The sequence below is a fragment of the Ipomoea triloba genome, chromosome 13, assembly GCF_003576645.1.
Source record: "Ipomoea triloba cultivar NCNSP0323 chromosome 13, ASM357664v1".
NCBI classification, from domain to species: domain Eukaryota; kingdom Viridiplantae; phylum Streptophyta; class Magnoliopsida; order Solanales; family Convolvulaceae; genus Ipomoea; species Ipomoea triloba.
The window spans coordinates 30639663-30661785 of NC_044928.1; the positions used below are offsets into that span (position 1 = coordinate 30639663).

At 37.8% G+C, this 22123-nt stretch overlaps 3 protein-coding genes and 1 non-coding gene across 5 annotated transcripts; 2 read left to right on the forward strand and 2 right to left on the reverse strand.

Annotated features, from left to right (window-relative positions):
• Positions 1-391: 391 nt before the first annotated feature.
• Positions 392-4036, forward strand: LOC116002095 (ninja-family protein AFP2-like). The gene is made up of 2 exons (XM_031242115.1): positions 392-1695; positions 3457-4036. The coding sequence occupies exons 1-2, from the start codon at positions 987-989 to the stop codon at positions 3870-3872; spliced, it is 1125 nt and encodes a 374-aa protein (XP_031097975.1). The 5' UTR covers positions 392-986; the 3' UTR covers positions 3873-4036.
• An 824-nt stretch (positions 4037-4860) lies between these two features.
• On the reverse strand, positions 4861-4932 carry TRNAC-GCA. Its single transcript has one exon. It is a non-coding gene; the product is annotated as a tRNA-Cys (tRNA).
• A 5100-nt stretch (positions 4933-10032) lies between these two features.
• On the forward strand, positions 10033-19727 carry LOC116002092 (serine/threonine-protein kinase cst-1-like). Of its 2 annotated transcripts, none has more exons than XM_031242108.1 (19): positions 10033-10830; positions 11296-11384; positions 11473-11580; positions 11743-11850; positions 12374-12464; positions 12681-12733; positions 14036-14098; positions 14213-14257; positions 14484-14519; positions 15316-15371; positions 15573-15654; positions 16308-16433; positions 16577-16709; positions 17063-17213; positions 17428-17584; positions 17755-17934; positions 18014-18099; positions 18419-18527; positions 18698-19727. In XM_031242108.1, the coding sequence occupies exons 1-18, from the start codon at positions 10101-10103 to the stop codon at positions 18516-18518; spliced, it is 2394 nt and encodes a 797-aa protein (XP_031097968.1). In that variant the 5' UTR covers positions 10033-10100; the 3' UTR covers positions 18519-18527; positions 18698-19727. The 2 variants fall into 2 exon arrangements, with proteins under 2 accessions (XP_031097968.1, XP_031097971.1); XM_031242111.1 differs by having other exon boundaries at positions 18419-18518.
• Positions 18978-22031, reverse strand: LOC116002093 (fructokinase-like 2, chloroplastic). The gene is made up of 5 exons (XM_031242112.1): positions 21776-22031; positions 21038-21504; positions 20304-20923; positions 19527-19998; positions 18978-19427 (listed from the first exon to the last, which is right to left on the reverse strand). Exons 1-5 carry the CDS (start codon positions 21814-21816, stop codon positions 19201-19203), a joined length of 1827 nt encoding a protein of 608 aa, XP_031097972.1. The 5' UTR covers positions 21817-22031; the 3' UTR covers positions 18978-19200.
• Between the last annotated feature and the right edge of the window lie 92 nt (positions 22032-22123).

Consider the following 22123-nt stretch of genomic DNA (forward strand, 5'->3'; position numbering starts at 1 on the left):
TGCGTGCTGAGGAATGATCTTGGTCAGTTTGTAGAGGCAATATAATTTCATTAAAAAGGATTACATAGCACCAAGAAAGTAGAAGCGATTTCATTTAGAGAATATCTTGATTTTAATAAAGTTATCATTAAGTCAGACTCCCTCCAAGTAGTTCAAGGGACTTAGTACAGTTTTAAAAGATTTCTCCTTCCATCTAATTTTATGTGATATTAAAAACTTAATGAATATATTTGCTCAACGTAGTTTAGCCTTCCTAGGGATTTAGCCATTTAGGTATAGATTCATGTCCACTGTTTGTGCGGTGTGGTCGACCACATCTTAACACTTTTGCCATTATTATAAAACCATTTTCTGTGTAAACTCTATCGCTAGAGACATCACCAAAAAGGGCTCCGGTCAGAACCACGTGTCGATCTTTCCCCTCGTTTATTTCCGCCACTTGTCCTTCACCAGTACGTTCTTTGTCCCCTCACCCACCAAAAATACTGGGGCAATTTTGTCATTTCACTCCCCTCTCCCCCCCACTCTCTCCTTTCGTTTTCCCAGTTCTTTCTTCTCTCTAGGTCTCCCCCTCCTTCTGGATTTGCTTGCCCATTCCTACTCTCTCCTCGTCTTTTCTCTTTCGCCTTATTTTCTTGATTTTCCGGCTACCCATTTGACGGAGCTTATCTTTCCCCTCATTTTCTTTGATTCTTTTTTCTCCTCTTTGTACCCTGTTTTGCAATAAGAATTTAGCTGTGGTGTTGGGTTTTGCGTTTTTTGGATTGAGGTTTGGTGAAATATGCTGTTTTTAGTTTCTGGGGATTTGATTTGAAGTGATTGGTGTATAAAGATTGAGTCTTTGAGCTGAGTGGCGTTGTTATGGTGTTTTGAAGATTTAAAGATTGGTTTTTTGGCATCTGGGTTTACCATGCATGTACATGAAGACTTGTTTGAGCTTTAAAGCGGTTGTGGGGTGGTGAGTTTTGTGGGTTTTTGGGTTGCCCATGGGAGATAATAGATCGACGAAGAAAAAAAGCGGCGAAATGGAGAATCTTGCTTTGGATTCCAACAGATTTTCTAGGGACTTGCTGCAGAGATTCATGGGCGCCGGCGCCGGCGCCGCCGGAGGCGGTGATGGGTTGGAGACGGCGGAAGACGACGGAGAACTCGAACTGAATCTTGGGTTGTCATTAGGAGGGAGGTTTGGCGTGGATAAGAGCTCAAATAAGCTCCTAAGATCTTCTTCCATAGCTGCATGTTTGCCAATTGTAAGAGACGATGATGCGGTGGCGCCGCCGCCGCCGGCGGCCTATTCCGCCCTGGTCAGGACTTCCTCCCTCCCCGTGGAGACGGAGGAAGAATGGAGGAAAAGGAAGGAGTTACAGACAATCCGAAGATTGGAAGCTAAGAGGAGACGGTCAGAAAAGCAGAGGATTTCCCGGGGAGATAGCGCCGGCGCCGGTGCCGTCGCCGGCGGCGCCGTGGAGGAACCCAAGAGAGAAAGTGGGGTGAGTTTCAGGACAAGATTAGATAAAGAACAGTTGTTATTAGCCACTAAAAGCTCTTTTAGGAGTGGGATTGACATTGGAATGTTCAAAGGGAAAAGAAGCTGTTTTTCTAGTAATAAATTGCAGCCTTCATCTCAAGGGTCAATTGAATCTCAAGGTGCTAACTCTTCAAGCATATCAGAATTAGAAAGTAAATCCCTTCAAGGTAACTTTTTTTTTTTTGCTTTCTACAATATATTTATTCACCTCTTTAATTTATTGTTCCAATGCTGTATTACTGACTTACTGTGTTGCTATTGTTCCACAAAACTGCCATCTTTAGTCCCCGCTTATCGATACATTGTTCGATTAATGTTCATAGCTTCATGTGAACTTAGGCATTACCTTAGTACAATGATTTTAGGATTTAGGAATGGAATGAATTCGTAGTGATGTTGATGACATTGTTGTCCCTCTCGTGTTGCTGCGAATCTGTCACATTGTTAGTGTGTTGTGTGAAACTCTGTCCACCAAAAAGGGGAAATCCCGTAATGCATTGCCTTGTCAATGAGCAACTTTTGAGTTGTGTTATACTGTTAACACTGTTCTTATAGGTTGTGTGGTGAGAGTTTGCTGGAATCTAGTGCCGAGGCTTTTTCTTTCTTTTTTTTACTTTTTAGTTCCTTTACTTGGCACGAGAGTTCTTCCTTTTCTGTATGATTGTCCCTCGTAGGTTTGTAGATATTTTGGTGAGTTTTGTCTTGGTTATGCAAGTGGAATACGGAATTCTGGTGGTTTCTACTTACTAGTTGACTTGTTGTCCAACATGTTTTTTTTGCATTGGTTGTTTGGTGGAAATTGGTGATGTGTGGGTAGGAATAAGTGCTCTATGGTACCAGAAAGAATTCTTCTGTGACAAGGTTATACAAATCAGGGTTTTAACTTCGATTTATTCTAGATAACTTTAAACTTGGTTAACTAATTCGTGAAAGTCTCGTGATAGGGCTATTGAGAGTATGGTGTTGTTGAAGTTGGTACTAAAAGACGAACAATATATTTTAAGTACTGTCAAATGCTTTATTGGACTCCTTAAAACTTGACGTTTTTGGTTATTAACTTAGTTTAGGCAAAACTCGAAAGGAAGAACTTCCTTTTCGACTGATTCTTTTGTTCATTTTTACAGCTGGCGCGTAGTTTTACTGAGCTATCTGATATCTGTTGGGCATGTGTGATAAGATTTTTCGTTATTTCTTACCTGGTTGTATAGAACTATTTTTCGGTAATTTGTTTCAATTTAAGAATTTAAGAAAAAAGTCAGAAGAATGGATTGGGTAGATGGACGAGGGGCCGAGGAGATGGAAGAACATCTTCCTAGCATTCATTGCGGATTTGTGGGCTCCTCATTACATATTTACATGTGCCTCTTGTAGTTTGTAAGCCAACAGTTTGAAACAAAATGTGGATAAAAATGTGACCTTATCCCATAGTCGATAGATGTCTTTGTCTGGAAGAACAGTAGGAGTACAAAAAAAAGCGGGGATGTTGATAGGTAGATAGTACGAAATTAGTAAGGGGATTTAGTTGGCTGCAATGTGTGATGTCCAAGCGTCGGTGTTATGGCAAAGCTGAAACCAAGTGGCACGTCTAATTAGAGGTTGGTGGGTTATCGTTTTCGCTAGTAACTACTTCTTTATTGTCCGGGATACGGGACTTTCCTTGAAATGAACTCGTTCTATGAAGTCGTAGGTGTCCTGTATTAAGCCCCGTCCTCGCCCATCTAAAAGAAACACATCCAATGTTAGCGGGGTTCAGTTGATACGACATTCTTAACTTCTTGACATATAGAGTCGATTCCTCGACCTTATAGTTGCAGTAGCAGTTTGTTTACCAATTGTCTTAAACGGTTGGTTTAATTTATTAACCGTCTCGTCTCAAACTATAAGTTGTGGTGTTGATGAGTCATGAAAGCGCACCGGTTTTTCTGCAGGGTCATGTGAGCTGAGCCCCGGGAGCATACAGTCCATACAAGAGGGCGGGAACCAAGAAACCGGCTCATCTCGATCTAAGACAACGCGGGATATTCCCGGCAGGACGGCGTCCGGAATCGAGACAGACCCGCCATCCAACAAACCCGAAAGCACAAGCCGGCCGGCAACGAGGGAAGCCGGGACGGCCTCCCTCGAGGACATGCCGTGCGTGTTCACCAAAGGCGACGGCCCCAACGGCAAAAGGATCGACGGCATACTATACAAATACGGCAAGGGAGAGGAGGTGCGAATCATGTGCGTGTGCCACGGCAACTTCCTCTCGCCGGCAGAGTTCGTGAAGCACGCCGGGGGGAGCGACGTCGCCCATCCGCTCAAGCACATCGTCATCAACCGCAACTCTTCTCCCTTTCAGTAAAAGAAAAGCGCAAATTGCATGAAAAATATCATGCAAATGTGCCAATAGAACAGTTTGTTTGTTTGTTTGTTTTTCTTTCTATTCTTCTTTGCAAGAGCATATACATGTATCAACTAACGTTGTTGTTGAATTATATGTTAAAAAGAAAAAAAAAAAATTTTGTATGCATTGCGTACTATAAAAATTTATGTCAGCATAGTTTACATTTTGAATAGCATTATAGAATAAGTTTTCTATTGTAGTTAATGAAATAAATTTAACAGCTAGTCTAAGTGAACCGAACTCACAATAAGTTGAAAGCTCAGGATTAATGTTCATTTAGAAAGCAGCAAAATAATTTTGAAAAATATTTTCTAGAAAATAAGTCATTTTTTTTTTATAGAAAATATCATTCTTTTCTCGTGTTTGATTGCACTCTAAAAAATTATTTTGGTGTTTTTAGTTCATTTTTTGGATATGAGTAGAATTGTATAATTAAATATTTTAATTATTTTATTTAGAATATAAAATATAAAATATAAATTTATATATTAGAAATTATATTAAAGGAAAAAAATCACCCATTTTCGGCGGAAACCAATGGTTTGGTTTATGTCGGAGACTGTAGTTGTGGTTTCTTGCGGGAACAAGACTATTGGTTTCAACTAAAAACCTTTAAAAAAATATATCACTGGTTTCTGGGTTATTTGAGTAATGTTTTTTTTTTTTTTTTCCGCCGAAAACCATGCTTTGCATTTTTTTTCCTTCAACGGAAAATGTCATTTTTCTTAATTACTTCCAAACGAACCCTAAGTCAAGTAAAATTTTAAAATATCTCAAACTGGTTTCTGGGTTATTTGAGTAATGTTTTTTTTTTTCCGCCGAAAATCATGCTTTGCATTTTTTTTTTCCTTCAACGGAAAATGTCATTTTTCTTAATTACTTCCAAACAAACCCTAAGTCAAGTAAAATTTTAAAATATCTCAAATTCTGATAGTAAATAATAATAAAGGCTCTACCAGATTTGAACTGGTGACCTGTTGATATGCAGTCAAATGCTCTACCACTGAGCTAAGAACCCTGTTGATAATTTTTTATCCATTGTCGTTAACCCCATCAGTGTCCTCCTTACTCAACATCATTCTAAAATTTGCATTTTGAATAAGTTTATACATTCTTTTTCAAAATCTTTTAGTTATATTGAATTCTGACTAATTATTTCCTCATAATTTATGTAAATTACATTCATATTTAAGATCCACAATGAATTAGGAGAACGAAAATTCTCTTTTGACTAACTTAGAAAATAGTATTTTGATAATTTGATTAGATCAAAAAGAAAATTCTTTGAAAAGAAAAAAAGAATGAGTATTTTCCTATGAATTTATGACTAAAAAATGTTACACCCCAAAATTAATGCATTTATCACTATTATTACTTGCCGCCATGGATGTTACCCCATACTCTTCTACCCCTCCATCCTCCATTGTTCCACTGGTAATAACCATCCCTGTCTCGTCCTTCTGAGCTTCTGTTTCTGTATTCATACCGGTAATTATAAGCTCCACCACCATTCTCTCTTCTAATATGATAGCCATTGTAAGATAATCCTCCTTTACCCGGCGGCGAACCTTGCCGGAATCCACCTCTAGCCGGCGGAGACCTCCCCCTGCCACCATTGACACCTGAAGTTGAAAACCATATGAACAGATTAAACAAGCTGTTATATAACATATTGTAAGAGCTAAAAGCTAGAATCTTGATAACATTTCTTTTGAATCACTATTTGAGGGTGCAGGGTGTGGCTGTATTGTGACCCTAGTCGACAAAGGTTCACAAAGAGAAAAATCAGTCAAGTTGTCCAGTCACTATTTGAGGGTGTAGGGTGTGGCTGTATTATGACCTTAGCCGACAAAGGACCACAAAAAGAAAAATCTGCCAAGTTATGCAGAAAATCAGTCTTGTGACAAGTCCAAATCAAGAAGGCCTATTACCCTACAAAGAAGGTTACTAGGTTGCTCCAGCTAGGGGTCTAACTTGTAACCTTATGATTACCAAGTCAACAACCTGACCAACTTGATTAGGGTCGTCTAGATAGTATTTTTATTTGTTTTGGTTGCAGTTTGTTACCACTTGTGCCTGATTTCTTGTACGTTATGTAGGCTTCTTTCCCCCGGACAATGAAATTATGAGCCTGATGAGAAAACACCAGGATGAGAACAATTGAAGAATGTGTTCCAATTTCAACTAAAGACATGAATAGTTAAATTAGAAATATGTTCTGTGTTAGTTAAAAGTGTAAATTGATAATTTAACTACATGAGATACCTCGACTGCCTTTCGTGCAGATTCTTCAGACTCGAAATGCACAAATCCATAAGTGAATCCATCCTGCATGGCAGTTTCAAGCTGGAGTGTTCAAAAACCTCACTTTGAGCACATGAAAGATACACACACATATAAATATATATATATATATATATATATATATACCTCGTTCTTGTAATCCTGTATGACTTGAACACCATCATTCTTCTTAACTCTACCAAAAATCTTGACAGCCTCAGCCAGCTCATGTTTCGTTGTGTTGGGTGGCAATCCCCCGACATAGATTCCCTTACCTGGAAACAACATTGCTGTTTCATCATTACCTGCGGGAGTTGCAATCTTACCCATAGTACTGTTGATTCCATCTTGTGCTTTGGATGCCTGCACCGAGCTGCCATCGCTTGCAGAAACCCTCACAATCTGGACAGCAAGAGCACGGGGACAGGATCTCTCTCTTGACAACTGCACCAAAGAAAGATAGAAAGAAAGAGTGTTTAGTAGCTGTAGACATTGTAGATTCTGACCAGGGAAAACACAATCAGTCAATGACTATTTCAGAGTATGCACTATTAAGTGGTAAATCAGCATAAGTTGTTCATATATAGAAGACTGACTCAAACCAAGAAGGTTAATAGACATTGCTGCTTTAGTATCATAGCAATGTTGTAACCAACAGTAACTCAATTGGTTATTGAGTGACGAATTATGGGTAAAGTCGTAGGATTGAGCCTCGACAATCGTAGTGTGAGGGTTTCACCTTCTTGTAGGGTGCTTCAATTCCTTGTGAGTACCATGCCCAAGTTATCACACCTAATGGGCTTGATTGAAGCAGATTTACCTGAGTTTCACTTTTTTTGTGGGGTATGGTGGTTCCTTATGAGTACAATGCCCTGGTTATCACACCTAATGGGCCTGACTGAGGCAGATTTACTTCTCCACAATCTTGTCGGGTCAGGATGTGGGACCCTTAGGATGAAGAATTTCTCTTTTTTGTAGGCAAAATATTAAGAGCAATGTAAGAGAACTAACAGTTTCTAAATAGGTTGTCTTGTGGATAGCCGCAGCTGGTTGCTTAGGATGAATCAAATGTGGCGAAGGTTTTGAAATGGTTTCAGCTGTTATCTCAGCATATGATGGGTTGAGTGCAGACCCTTTTGATTCCGGTGCAGATGAACATGCATTCTCAAGAACTTCAAGCTCTGAAATGACTTTACACAAGAAATTTACAGAGATCATCAATGGAGTGACTAACAAGAAGCTTAATTATCCATGGAAAGGGTGGAAGAAATTAAACACAACCTACCTGAATCATTAACTGAAGGAGGAGAATGTGGTGGTTTATCAAGAAAGCGTAAGATATCATTCAAGACAAAAAAGCCTCTCTCTTGCCTGGCAAGCAGGAAAGTGTGACTGAAATTTCTGGTCACTTCATTATTTTTTCCGATCAAGTTTCCGGTGACCACCAAAAGAATGCTTCCCTGTAAAGAATCCTGGGCGTGAATGCTCTTCACTTGCACCTCCGAATTCTTGTAGTCTGAAGACATGATCATATCGTTTATTCCCTGAAACAATAATGGTGGGCTCAAAATCAAAACCAGTAAATTAAATACCATTTACTTGGGATACTCACTTTCATTGTTGTCACTGAATGGACAACGCCGTCGTTTCCTTCCCAGCCGGCGACGCTTGAATCCTTGTAGAATTTGTGAGTGTCCGCCGGCCGGAGATCGAGGACTTGGTAATACTGCGAGGTAAAGGCGTATCCCACTGTCTCAGCGGTGTGACGTATCGCCATCTCTGATCTGCATTCAAAACCCGAATTACTGGAACAGTTAACTTAGTAAGTCTCACTTCTTGTAATAGATGTCTACTTATCTTCTTGGATTGAGCCCGTTAGGAATACAAAACTCGGCTCCAGTCGAGTCGATCGACGTGGTAACTATAAGGTTTACCAGGTTTCAAGTCGATTAGGAATACAAAACCCTACTCCAGCCAAATTGGTCGACGGTTTACTTAGTAACTACAATGTTTTAAATCTAAATCCGTTAAAAGTATGTGTTCAATTGACATTCTTAGTTGGTAACTTTAACTAGTTTACATCCTGGTCCTTTGCTGGGATAGCCGGGTAGCTAGGGTTTTTAGTTTTAGCTGGCCAGCTAGGAATGCCTTAGATTAGTTTATCTTCTTATATAGTCTTTTGCCAAGTAAGATAATAAGACATGTTTACATCACCTAAAACATTCTTTCCGTAAATATTGCGAATTTTTCCATAAATTAAACAACCCCGCACAAAAGTTTAAAAATTGTCATCATGCATTATAAGTAATAACTTATAAAGCTGGCATCTTTAAGGTGATCATAGAGGGAAAAAAACACGTGAAAAGGCAACAAAAAACACAACAAATTAAGGTGAATAAACACAAAGGAAACACCAAATTCAGGTACAACAAATTCATATAAATGAATATGAGAAATTTTATATATGAGCTGTTACTCCACTGGCAGTAGACACCACCAAAATATTCTGTCTATTAATTTTATATCTTTATATTACACGTGAAATTTAAATGCATTTAGTCCATTAAACATTATTCATTTCACCTATAGATTTTTTTAAAAGAAATTTTAATTCGCAATTATTAACCTTCTAAATAAGAATGAAAAATATATACACAGTACAAATACACAATATTATAAAATAGGTTGATTTGGCCAACTTTTGCATATAGGCATATTTATATTGACTATGTTTGGTAATATAGTTAGCTGCACTCAAAGTAAAGAATCAATACTAACTCCACTAATGTTCGATCTTATTACTTTTTATTAGGAAGAATCTCTACATGCACTTGACTAAAAGGTCATTGGCAGCAAAACATTAACTTAAAGGGGGTAAAAACAAAAACAAAAAGCTGGATTTTTGTTGATCATATCTAAAACCTTTAAGCATATCTTTTAAACACAAAGATCTTTTCTTTCTCTCCCAAAACCTTTGTTGATCATAACTTTCACATCTAATGAGAGCAAAAATGAAAAATAAATGACATATAATAAAGAACACTAGTAGGTCTCTCGACTCGTGCCCTACCATGAAGCCTAAACCTCTGATGAAAAAAAAAAAACAATAGCTTAAACCCTATGAATTATTTGAAAAAGTCGGAATGACCAACAATTTGATACAATCTACAATTTATAAGTAAATAGACATGAAAAACACCATAGTCTAGCTACAAAGGAGAGGAATTAGTGTATACCTATGAGTAAAGATGGCAAAGGTTAGGCTTTTGATGAAACGAAACTCAAAAACAAACAATGGTGACAGAGAGCGAGGCTGGTTTATATAGTGAGATAGTTCAAGAAAAGGGTGAATTATGAAATTCTTATGAAAAAGTGTATATAAATATGAGAAAGTGCTAGGAGGCGGTTCTAGAAAACGTATTATGATCTTGTCACAAAATAAATGTGGGATCTAGTTTCCTACTTGATGAGTGTGCTTTGCGTTGGAAGGAGTTTTCGTAAAATATGTATGTGGTCCCTTCAAGATTTTGTATTTTTCTAAAACAGAAAATGTTTTGTATACTCAAATGTTCAGATGCTTTTGTATTTTTATAAAAAAAAATTGCATAGATTATTGTATGGACAACGGTTCAAAAGGACATCGTTTTGATGTTTAAAAAAATTCCTTACTTTTCACGCGTTAGAATAATGAATATTATAGAGTAAGATAATGAATATTAGGGAGTTGGGTGCAATTTTTTTTTTCTTTTCTTTTTGCAATTTTTTTTAGAAGTTGTTTTGATTTTCCGTTGGTCAAACAACTGACGAGCTTCAAGGCGCGCCAACTATGCACCGAAAACTACTGATAACGGTAGCTTCTTCAGCTCAGGTCGTCCGGTACGGCGAAGATCAACAAATTCGACGATGGAATCTTCTTCAACGTTTAGGCAAGGTCGCAAACCGCCGACGCCGAAGCAGCCGGACCTCTATTCCACCTTCGTAGTCCACGGCAGCGACTTCGAGAATGAGCAGAGCAGCGACGATCTGTACTCCACAGTTGTCTGCAAAGACGACGTCGTTGGAGGTCCGAAGGACGATGTTTCGCTTCCTCCGATACTCAAACGCTTCTCCAAGGACGTCTACGGCGGCGGTGCGGTTGATTCCGAAGGCGAGGATGAGGCCGACTCTGTTTCCGGGACAATGATAGTGAAGAGTAGTCGCCGAAGACGTCTTTCCGCGGTGACGTCGAGTTTAGATCGGGCGGAGAGGATCCGGAAGAGTAGGGTTGAGGAGAGCGGGGAGGATGATGATGATGATGATGAGGAAGGGGATTTCTCTACGTTTGTTATGAGAGAGGAAGGGAATTTCTCTACGTTTGTTATGAGAGAGAGTGAGGGCGTGTCGGGGACAGTGGTGAGGAGGACGAGCAGAAATGCGAGTGGCGAAGACGGTGGATTATCGACGATGAGTAGAGCCGTGGCGAGTATGCAGGGCGTCGGGGAGGGTGGGATGGGGAGGCAGAGGAAAACCGGGAGCGGTGCGGCGTCGGAGGAGGAGACGAGGATGCAGGCCGGTAAGGTCTCTTCGAGCTCCTTTCCGGAGGGTGTGATTAGGGAAGACCCTACTACCAAGTACGAAATTTACCATGAACTCGGTAAAATTTGTTTCTCGCCTTTTGTTTTCCCTATTATTTATTTAGTTTAAAGTCTTGTGGGAAGTCGAATTATGCCATTGGCCCATTGCTTGTAAATACCTTTTTTGATTGAGATATGAGTTTGATTTCAGAATTTGGCTCACTGTGTAGCTGAGAGACCAGTATTCCATTGCCTTAATAGATATAATTAAACTGTTTAGGTTACTCATCAAGTTGATTCCTAATAGACAACTGTAGCTGATCATCATATCTGAAAAGGATTTTGTTGCATAGAGCAAATTTGAATGCATCGAGACAGATCCATAGATGCTTATCAGATGAATTAGAATCTATGTAGTTTGTAATGGTGCCTTGATTTTTCCTTACTTTTATTATGTGGTTGACATATTTCAAAATATGGTTGGATGTTGTTTAAATTGACTGAAATATTAAGTGACTGAAAGGGCGAGACATTGACCATGGCAGGGAAGGGTTCATATGGGGCTGTTTACAAAGCTCGAGATCTGAAGACTTCAGAAATGGTTGCCATCAAAGTCATATCATTGTCTGAAGGGGTTTGATTTCTTTGTGCCCCATTATTTCTTTTCATAGTGCGTCAGCGTGCCTAAGAATAATATTCTTTGAAATTTGAGATGCATTCAGGAGGAAGGCTATGACGATATACTTGGTGAAATTGAGATGCTGCAGCAATGCAATCATCCAAATGTTATTCGCTACTTTGAGAGCTACCAAGGAGATGAATACCTTTGGGTATGACCAAGTGGATTGATCTACATGACTTAACTCATAAATGAATTAAGGCTTCAACTCATTTCATTCAAAAAAATCTTAGTTATGTATATAATGAGCAAAATCCAAATAATGAAATTTTGTTTGACTTGAAATTTATGACAAAATTGTATGTTTTCACAGATTGTAATGGAGTATTGTGGATGTGGAAGTGTTGCTGGTTTAATGAATGTAACTGAGGCACCACTCGAGGAGCATCAAATAGCATATATTTGCAAAGAAGCGTTGAAGGTAATCTTGGCTTGAAAATAAAATCAATGTTTTTGTTGAAATTGGGGGATTGAAAGGCTTGACAGGTGACAAATAGCCATCTCCTGCTAGTAAGAGAAGCAAAATATGTGAGAAACCAAAGAAAGAGAGTATCTGATTGTATTAATAATAATAGATTACAATAGATTGTCTCTCTACTTCTTGAACTATGTGACTCCATCTGAACCCCACTTAATTCTTGCTTTCATCTCCAACCACAAGCATGAAAACTAGCAAATGGAGTTCTTGGCCTTTCTCTTTTCTGACCCCCCATACAAGAATCACATCTAGCATTGGAAGATAAGTGAACAACACGTATGAAAGCAGTTTACTTTAATTCCAAAATTGCTAGTTTTCATTTTAAGATTCCTATAAACTTGTTTGTCTAAGTCATTTAATTTGATTGGCTGATTATTTATTTATTTGTGATACAAAAAATTGCCCTCTTTCTTAATTAACAGTTTTCTGCCTCTTTATTTTATCTGAACATCATTCTTTGATGCAGGGTCTCTCTTATTTGCACTCCATATTTAAGGTTCATAGAGATATTAAAGGTGGCAATATTTTGTTGACCTCTCAAGGAGAGGTTAAGTTAGGTTAGTGCCTTCACCTACAGTATCATGTAAATTCTGACTTTTCTGAAACTGCATTTCTGTTCTATTATTTTCCAGAACTTATATATCATTCCTTAATTTCATTACTATGTCAGTTTGATATCTCATTAATTTATCTTCCCAAAAATTGTTCATCAAAATAGTTATTGTGATTTCTTATTGAGTACCAAAATTGCACTAATTTATCAGTATGAGCAGGTGATTTTGGTGTTGCTGCACAGCTGACTAGAACAATGTCCAAACGTAACACAGTATGTCTATGAGTTACTTATAGTTCTAAAACTTCCTTAGCAGAAAAATTTATCTATACAGCTATACTTTGACATTATATGACTAATTTTTCCTCATTTCACGATTGCTTCTTTTATTTTTGGATGCAAATGGGAAATAACTTAAAGAAATCTAACATATAGTAGGTTACTGAAATGACAGTTTCAGTTATGGATGGAGAGCTTGTTCATGAATTATGCAGAAGACAGTTACATAATTGTACTGCTTGAAGAAGGTATTTTGGGGTGTGAGACTGTGAGGCATGAGATAATTAATAGGTTTAGCTTTAAGAATAAATCTTTGTGCTTAAAGCTAGCTTTCTTTTCCAAATTGAATTTAGGTGTCTAAGTAGCTCTTCTTATTAATGATTGTGATCAACTAGCCCCCTCCATTAAGGCAGGTAATGTGCTGCAGAAGGAAAGAACACCAAAGCTGTTACTTTTTAGTAATTAATAGTGAATAGAAAGTGCTGTTATCAAGTAGGTGTTATTTTTAGGGAGTAGTAGAACATACACAGTGAATTTGAGATTACATATAGATCCATAGATTTACCTTCATGTGTACGTTATACACTCTTTGAAGAAATATTTTTGGAAATATGACACCATGAACATGTAAATGCAGTTACTGTGAGTCTGTGATACAAAGGGTTATTTCCTTGACAATTCTTAATTTCCATTACTAAGAACTACTGATAAGCATATATACATTATCATTCATGTGTAGTATTACCTACTAATGCAACATAATCAACAGTAATGGATTCTGTTAAAACCTTTTGATTTCCATGTGTTTGTTTTATGTGATGGTAGATGCTGCATTCCTCCAGGCTCTAGCCGTTACTGATTGTCTGATTTTATCAAAGCCACCAAACAAAAAAAGAAAAGGAATGAAATTTATATTTGCACAATTTTATTGTAAGGCAAAAGCTTATTGGTATTAGCTAGTGCTAAAAATCATTTTACTGGATAGGTTCTTGAGTATCTGAAGGAGTAATGTCCCTTTTCCTCATGCAAGTGGGAAAGAAATATGAAAAAAAAAATCACTAGTATTGTTTTCTCAGCTCTCCATCTCCTTGCATTATAATGATGTGTTCAATGCTTGTCATTTTCTTTCTCATGGTGGTTTCTTTGACTTTCTTCTTCTTCTTCTTCTCTTCTTCTTCTTCTTCTTCTTCTTCTTCTTCTTTTTTGGTTTTTTATTTGTTCTTTAAATTTTGAGTAATAATAATAACACAAATTTGTTGCTCTGTAAAATTCTTATATTGGCCCATTAATTTTCAGTTTATTGGCACTCCTCATTGGATGGCTCCAGAAGTTATTCAAGAAAGTCGGTATGATGGAAAGGTATTATTGACATTGTAATGTGATCTCCCTGTGGCTCTTGAATTTTGTCTGCATACTATTTTTATTGTACTATACTTATTGTTTTCCCTACACTTATCTCCCAATCTTTCCCAGGTAGATGTATGGGCGCTTGGAGTATCTGCAATTGAAATGGCAGAGGTACATTAATTTCCAAGTTCCTTTTATTTGTTTTTGGATTAACTGTTGTTTATGTGAAAAGTTAAAGCAGGTTTTTTTTTTTAGATAAAAAATATTTCCCTTATTTGGAGCTTCATTTGTAATGTATAGCTTGCTATTAAATTGTACTGTGTTTAAGATCATGAAATGTTAGATGAATTTTAACATTGATGCTGACCAATACCCCCGCCCCTCCCCCTCTTTTCAGGGGCTTCCTCCAAGAGCAACGGTGCATCCCATGAGGGTTAGTCTGTGAATTTGAAGCTTCAACAGAATATGTCACATGCATTATTGCTATTCTGCATATGAACTGTAAGCATTATGCTGTCTGTTAGAAATTATGAGATGGTGTTTTTTTGGGTGGCAAAGAGAGGTAGAAGCAATCTGAGTGAACAACCAAGCATAAGTGATTAACATTATGCGTATTCCAATATAATTGAATGCATTAACTCTATGGATCCTTCCATCTTTAGAATTCCTAAACTCCGAGGAAAGTAATGAAGTCCTAATACTTCTAAGATTCCTAACTTGAGTTTAGGCAACCTTCCTAATCTCAATTTAGGAAGTTTTCTATTGTTGACATATTATGACATAAAAGTATTAAAGAAAACAGTTGTCAATTTGACATATTATAGTGTAATCTGCACATTATAGTTTCTCATGTCAGCACGCTTCACCTCCCTTTAGTTTCATTTTATGATTCCCTCAATGTGTCGAGCAATTTGGACTCAGAGGACTGGGAAAGAAGAGTGGAGAAGAGGACAATAAAGATGGAGATTGAAGTACAAAATAGGGAAGTGTCTATTGTTATTATTGTATGCTTACACATTTCTATGTAATTCAAGATTTTTCTACAATGCTTAAAAGCTGATGGATGGTCAAATATTGAGTTTCCAGTTCATAGTATTAATCAATTATTCCATCCTGTATTGAAGCATGATTTTGCACTTCAGGGTTTCTTAATGACATTCAGTATAATCTCTTTCTAAATATACCTTTCACTCCTTTCAGAGGCTTAATATGTTTGTAATTTTGGATAGGTACTCTTTATGATATCAATAGAACCAGCTCCAATGCTTGAGGACAAAGAGAAATGGTTTGTTTTTTTATTCTTGATTCATTGCACATGGATTTGCCAATATGACTTCTTACACTCGAAGTTTTCTAGAATGCTTCCCCTTCAGTATGGAAGGAATATGCATAGGATTCAATTGCTAGGTAGTGGCCTTTCAAAATTGAATGTAAATTCCTGTATAGCCCTTGATAAAATTTGAAGTGGAACCATATATTATTTTAGGTCTCTTTTGTTCCATGACTTCGTTGCAATGTGCCTTACAAAGGATCCCCGTCTTCGCCCAACTGCAGCAGAGTTGCTTAAGGTACTCTGCTGTTTATGTTTTACATTTATATATGTTAATGTTGTGTTTCTGTCCATCCCTATGTGATATCTACAGTAGTGGATCTATCTAAGTATGCCCATATATACTTTTAGTTTTTGGGTCTGAAAGTAGTGGATCTCTCTAAGAAGTTTGGAAGCTACATGTGAAATGTGAACCATACATTGAAGGACATCTATGTTGACCTCTCATATGGCTAGAAATAATTGAATATAGGGCATCGGAGTTTAAATGCATATGAATAAAATTCTGGCTATATGGTTTCCTTTTTGAGGCATCTTCTGTGTAAGAATCTCAGTCATGAATTTATATGTAATCATAATTTTTTTACTCCATATTTTACTACAGGTTCAGTTCTTTTGACTTTTTGATTAATTTCATATGATTACTTGTGAGAGCACAAGATTTAGAAGAAGATTATGTAGCAGTCGAAATTATTTCATATGTTCTTTCCTGAGAACCTTATATAAGAAAACCAAAAGAGGTTCTCCCACCCAGAAAAAGTTTGGACTTAAATGGGCTTTTAAGTTCTAGGGGCTGTAAGAAATGCAACTACTGTCCCTGCCCAGAAACAATTGAATGTTAGTTGATTTTATGCTATGAATCCTTTCTTATTCCTGCTGTTTCTTTTGAAGCACAAATTCATTGAGAAGTGTAAAGGTGGAGCTTGTATGATGCTACCCAGGATTCAGAAGGCAAAACAAATTAGGTCATCAATGGCGGAAGCACAGAAAATTTCTTCAGTGACCACTCAACAAGATGTATGGCTTTTAACTTTTGTATTCCTTCCATGATAAGCTTTGATTGTTACTTCCCCCCACCCCAACTCACCTATTTTTTTTATTTTTTTTTTGGTATAAAGGAGACTCCCTAAGAAATTGAAATCATCTTTGTGCAAATGCAGTTAGGAGGCGGTCCCAAAGTAAATGAAACATTTGGAGATACAGTTCCTGCTGGTCTTAAAGTTGCCGATGTAGTGTCATCCACAATTGTTGTGGATAAGCATAATTCAGAATATATGGATTCTGCTGAAGAAGGTAACCCACCCTATTAGATTTCCATCACATATCACATAAATCTGAACATCTCCCTCTAGAGCTTTGCTTTTCACTCTTGAGTTTTGACTGAACTCCTGAATGTGGTTAACTTAGTTAAACATTGTGAATGGATCACCATAGTGAACACTGAATATCATGATTTTATTTGACATTCTTAAACTTACGAGCCTTGAATGTATTGGTTTCATCTTTCAATCTAAACTTTAATCTTCCAACTGACTCAGTTCAAGAAGCCCTTTCTACTTCTGCATAACTTAAAAAATTATGCTAACTGTTCTAAACAAAGGAGGTTGATCAGTGTGGATTTGGCATTTGTGGCTCTATATAAACAGATGACTTTGGGACTCTGATAGTTCGAGATGGAGGTAACATAGATAAAACAGCTACTAAAATTGCAGTCAGAAATGCAGAACTGTCTTCTCCTCTTGAGCGTATTGGAAGCGCCCGTACGCTTGGTCTTGGTGAAAAACCAATTGAGCCTTGGTAATTTATCTCATACTTTAATGCTATGAACTTCAGTAAGAGAAAGAAGAATCTAATTACCCAAAGTCAATATGCTAACCTATCAACTGCTGATTATGTGTTTCTGGAGGGATTTTTTTTTTTTTTAAAAATTTTTTTTTTTTTAAACTTGAATAAGTCTCAAAACAAAGGAGAGCTCTGTCTGATGCGGCTGAGAATGCATATTTCTCATCAGGTTGCACAATGAGACGGGCGTAAGTTCCTCAACTGGGGCATCCCAACCCGGACAAGTGTCAGCCTCTACTTCTCCTGTTCTAGACGAGAAGGGTAACATCTTTAAAACCCAAGGTTCCTTGAAGAGTGAAACTGTCAGTCGAAAAGCTTTGGATAAGGTACTTTTTGACCTGTTATACAATAGGCCACTTGCACTCTCTTGCTTCTTGACTTCATTCCTATTTCGTGTGTGCATTTGCAATTCCACAGCATTGCTTCATTTGATTTCTTGGTTCATATTGCTTGAATATGCAACTCTGATAATGGTTTTCTCCATCTATGCCTCTAGCTTCGCTCAATATACTCAGCCGGTAACACAGTACCAATCCCCTTACTGAATGCAAGCGATGTATCACCAATTGCACTTCTGTCTACAGACGTGCTTGGGGCCTGGCAACAAGATGATACGCTGCATGAACTTTTCACTCGCGATACTCCATCAAAAAAGGGTCGAAGTAGACAAACCGAGGTCCTTTTCCATCTATCCCTCCCGTCCCCACTCCTTCCTTGCAATTTTCCCTGCTTGGTTGCTAACTAATGGGCTACAGGTTCCCCTTCCTCTAAGCATACATCAGCGACTATCTTCTAGTCCTACTCTGATGAATCTAACCCAAGCATTGGCTTATCACAGGATGTAAGTAAGACCATTGCAACTTATATTTTCTTTTCACATTGTTATTGATCAACTAACTAAGTTCCGAGTTCTATCCCATCTTTATCATATTTCGTCAACATTTTCAGATCAAATCCATCTGTTAATCATTATGTACTCATTTTCTCAAAACTTGTATTTATCAGCATCAGGACTTAAGCTAAAGTTTGGGCAATTATCAGTTCTTATGTTCTTTTTCCTGTGTGATTAAGTCAAGTGTTGTATCACAGTTCAGTTCTGATGCTAATTTGAAATTGTTTTTGTTGTCAACTGACCTGACCATCTGAATCCATGATTCCAGGGCCTTTGAAGAGATGCCTCTACAGGAAATGCAAGCTACACAAGAACAACGGACTGTCCAAGGCCTTTGCGATACACTAAAGACTATCTTGCGATTATAGGTTGAAGATGTAAATTTCATATTCGAAAATTTATGTTATGTTATTTATTTTTCTAGAATAAATTCATCCCCTCTAGTTTAAATTTCCAAAACAATCTATGACTTAGTGATTAACCAATACACATATAATTAGTTGCATAATGATACCCCTCTATGACTTTTGTTTTTTGTATTTGAAAGGTCCCCAGAAGAAACTAACTAGCCATCCCTGCCTGGAATGCAATGCTGTCAAGAGACACTTATCAGAAAGAGGGGTTCGATAACCCACAAACTCCGGACACTTTGGAGGGAGACACTCGATAGGAAATCAGCTGTTCTATTATGTTCTCTATACATATGCATCACTCTGACATTCATCTATGACTTTAGGTTAAGATATTAATAGTATCATTGAACAATTCATATACTGATAAAAAATTTGCAGTGGTTGTAACCACACACTGTTTGTCTGTTCGAGTCATTTGCCAAGGCCTAAGGTGCTTTTAAAGAGAAGAAAGTAGAATTGATCCCTTCTGATGTGTGTACAGCAGGAAATGTTTACAGGATATTACAGCATTTCATAGATCTCTGTGTATTTCAAAAATTGTTGTACATGATTCTACATCGAAGGAACTGTTTCTAAGAAGAGGAATCAAGGCCTCGGCAGGTGGAAGAACAGACAGACATCTAAAGAAGAAACCTAATCAACTTACAGGCACAACTGTTCTGTACTCCTTTTCTGTTACTGACCTTATGCCATGGGGGTCGGGGACCACATCGTCTTCCATGCCTTCTTTCGGAGGGTAGCCATATCTCTGCGCCAGCAGCCATTGATCAATTACCCCACAGCTAATGGCATACTTGATGGTTTGTTCCAAGTACCCTTTGTCAGTGACGAGGTGAGGCTGGACTGTCAGCATTCGCAGGATACCTGAATCGTGATGGGGATGCAAATATTAACCGTTATGGCCAAACTTCTGAAGGAAACAAATGAAGGCCTGACAAGAAATAGAAATCCGCATTGCTTTACCTGCAATAATGCCATCTCCCGTTGCAGACATATCGGAAGTGTAAGGGGTGAGAGGTGCGTCCTCCATTCCAAGAACAGCACCGTTATGCTCCTTTGTATAGTAATGTATCTTTGAAGTGCCATTAGTTACGAACAAAACCTTTAAATTTTCATGCCAAAGTGGAGCAATAACTTCAGGCGTGTAATGAGTGAACTTATCTCTGTTATTGTCTCTCGTGTCAAACCTTTCAACAGGATTGATTCCACATAGAAATTCAAGTTCTTGCTTTGTAACTTCAATGATATCTGCAAGATCCCACGCTTGCTGTACAAAAGCCTTGGTATCATCACCAGATTGCCACAGTGGCAACGGAAGATTGAGATCATAAAAGATAACCCCTCCGAGTTTCTTTGCAATCTCGATGGCCCTGAATGTAGTTGATCTCATATTTGGGTCAAGCAGGGAGAATGTGTTGAAGTAAAACAGTTTTGCCTGTATTCACAGATTACATGATCATAACATATCTTCTAAATCGAACAGAACCATTAAAGTAAGACAGATGAAAAGTTACAGCCGATTCTCAAAATTGAAGTAGAAAAGCCAGACGTATGCATGCTATAGCAGAAAAGCTATTAACTTTCTCATCAATTTGCACTGTTACAACCTCATGAGGCTCGAAAAAGTAAAGTGAAATAAATTATAGAGAAATTTTAGAAGATTCGAATCAAGTATCTGATTGGTAAATCTTATCTACAAAACATTATTAGTTAATACACAAACAATATGGTATCTCTTACCTCTTTCAGCACATCAATATTGATCTCAGACTTCGATAAGGAATCCTCTGCACATGGTTTGAGACTGGTCATCTTCAAGGCGCCCCTTTTACTCATTTTCATTTTTGATATAGCCGTTGGTTTTTTATTATCCATACATACTGATCGGGTTTGGACCTTGTTGATATTCAAATAATATAACAATGATTGGCCAAAATCATCATCTCCGAGTTTCCCCATGAAGGCAACTTTACCACCTAAGCACGCAAGAGCAACAGCAACGTTACTCGAACTTCCCCCAGGAGCTCTCATGAATTTTTCAGGAGCCCAAATTGCGTCCTTCATCCTTTCATGTGCTTCGTGGTCCACTAGTCTGTTGGCTTGCCTCGCTGAAGGCACAAATGCGTGTTGTGCTGCACCGAAGCAACAAACAAGGGGTGGCCACCCGTAGGTGAAACTAATATCCTCTCCTCCATCTTTATCCAACTCTAGTTCATCTTCATTGTTATCGTCCATTTCACGAGAACTAGATTCTATCTGGCTATCCTGATCTTCCAAATCATCGAGCACCTTCTTACTTCCCCTCCGTTTTGTTACCTTCTTCTTGGTTGAAACGTTCTCCAAGCTACTAGAAGCAGTAGCTGCAAGGCCATCAGTTTGTCAAGTGTCAATTTAAACGTGCTAAAATGGCACTGCAATGTGCAAAGTGCAAATTGTAACAGAATAACAACAGTTTTAGTTTCTAAAGATCACACCTTTCTTTTGAGTAGATCTCCTCGACTTCTTGGAATCATCACTTGACCCTGAAATTGCTATAATGTCCTCATCCTCAACATTCCCATTTACAGCAGACAAAGAATCATCATCCGAATCATCCAATACTCCCACTTTCTTTCGAGTTTGCTTCCGCGTTTTCTTGGAATCTTCAGTTGGCCCCGAAGCTATTCTCCCTTCTTTATCTGTAACATTTCCATTCTCAGCAGGTAAAGATTCATCATCTGAAGTCCACACTACTGATTTTTTCCTAGTCCTAGAAGAAGTTCGCTTTGATGTTCGGCGAATCCTTTTCCCTGTATCCGCCTCTTCATCGCCTGCCCCCTTAACTATTGCCTCTGTAACTCTTTCCTCAGATACTGCAGTGACAACCCATTTAATCTTGGAGCCAAGATTATGAAGCTGCACTGAGTTCATATATGGGTAAAAGCTCCTATTTATATTCAGCCTGCATATTTAAGAGAAAATTGCTACAATCACTTTCTACACTTTCAGTTCAGTTCCTATCACAAAACAGAGACTAATGCAAACTAAGATTCCAAGAAGATACCAAAATCAGTTAAGAAACTGCAAAATAGAAAAAGCATGCATTATAGGAATGACAATTACGGATTCCAATTGTGGGATTAGCTCAATTCATGCTCTTATACAGTTGAAAATGACAGAAACACATAATTGAATGAAACACAAGAACAAAAAGAGGGATAAGAGAAGAGAACCTGGGAAGTGAAGGAAACAGGTTGATAGAAAGAGAAGCCATTTTTTTGAGAGAGAGAGAGAGCTTCAAAGTTTCAATCTTTTCAAACCATCAAACCGCAGAGTGGGAATTTTGGAGGGTTTAAGGCCTTTCACACTGAGAGAGCTTCAAAATTTCAATCTTTTCAAACCATGAAACCGCACAGTGGGACTTTGGAGGGTTTAAGGCCTTAGCACTGACTGAGAATGAGGAAAGAAAAGAACGAACCAGATGAGAAGGGGTTTGGCATTCTAGGGGTTTTAATATTTTATTTATAAAAACATTAATTTTTCATAATATTATCCTGTTCTGTAGGATAACAATCTTATAT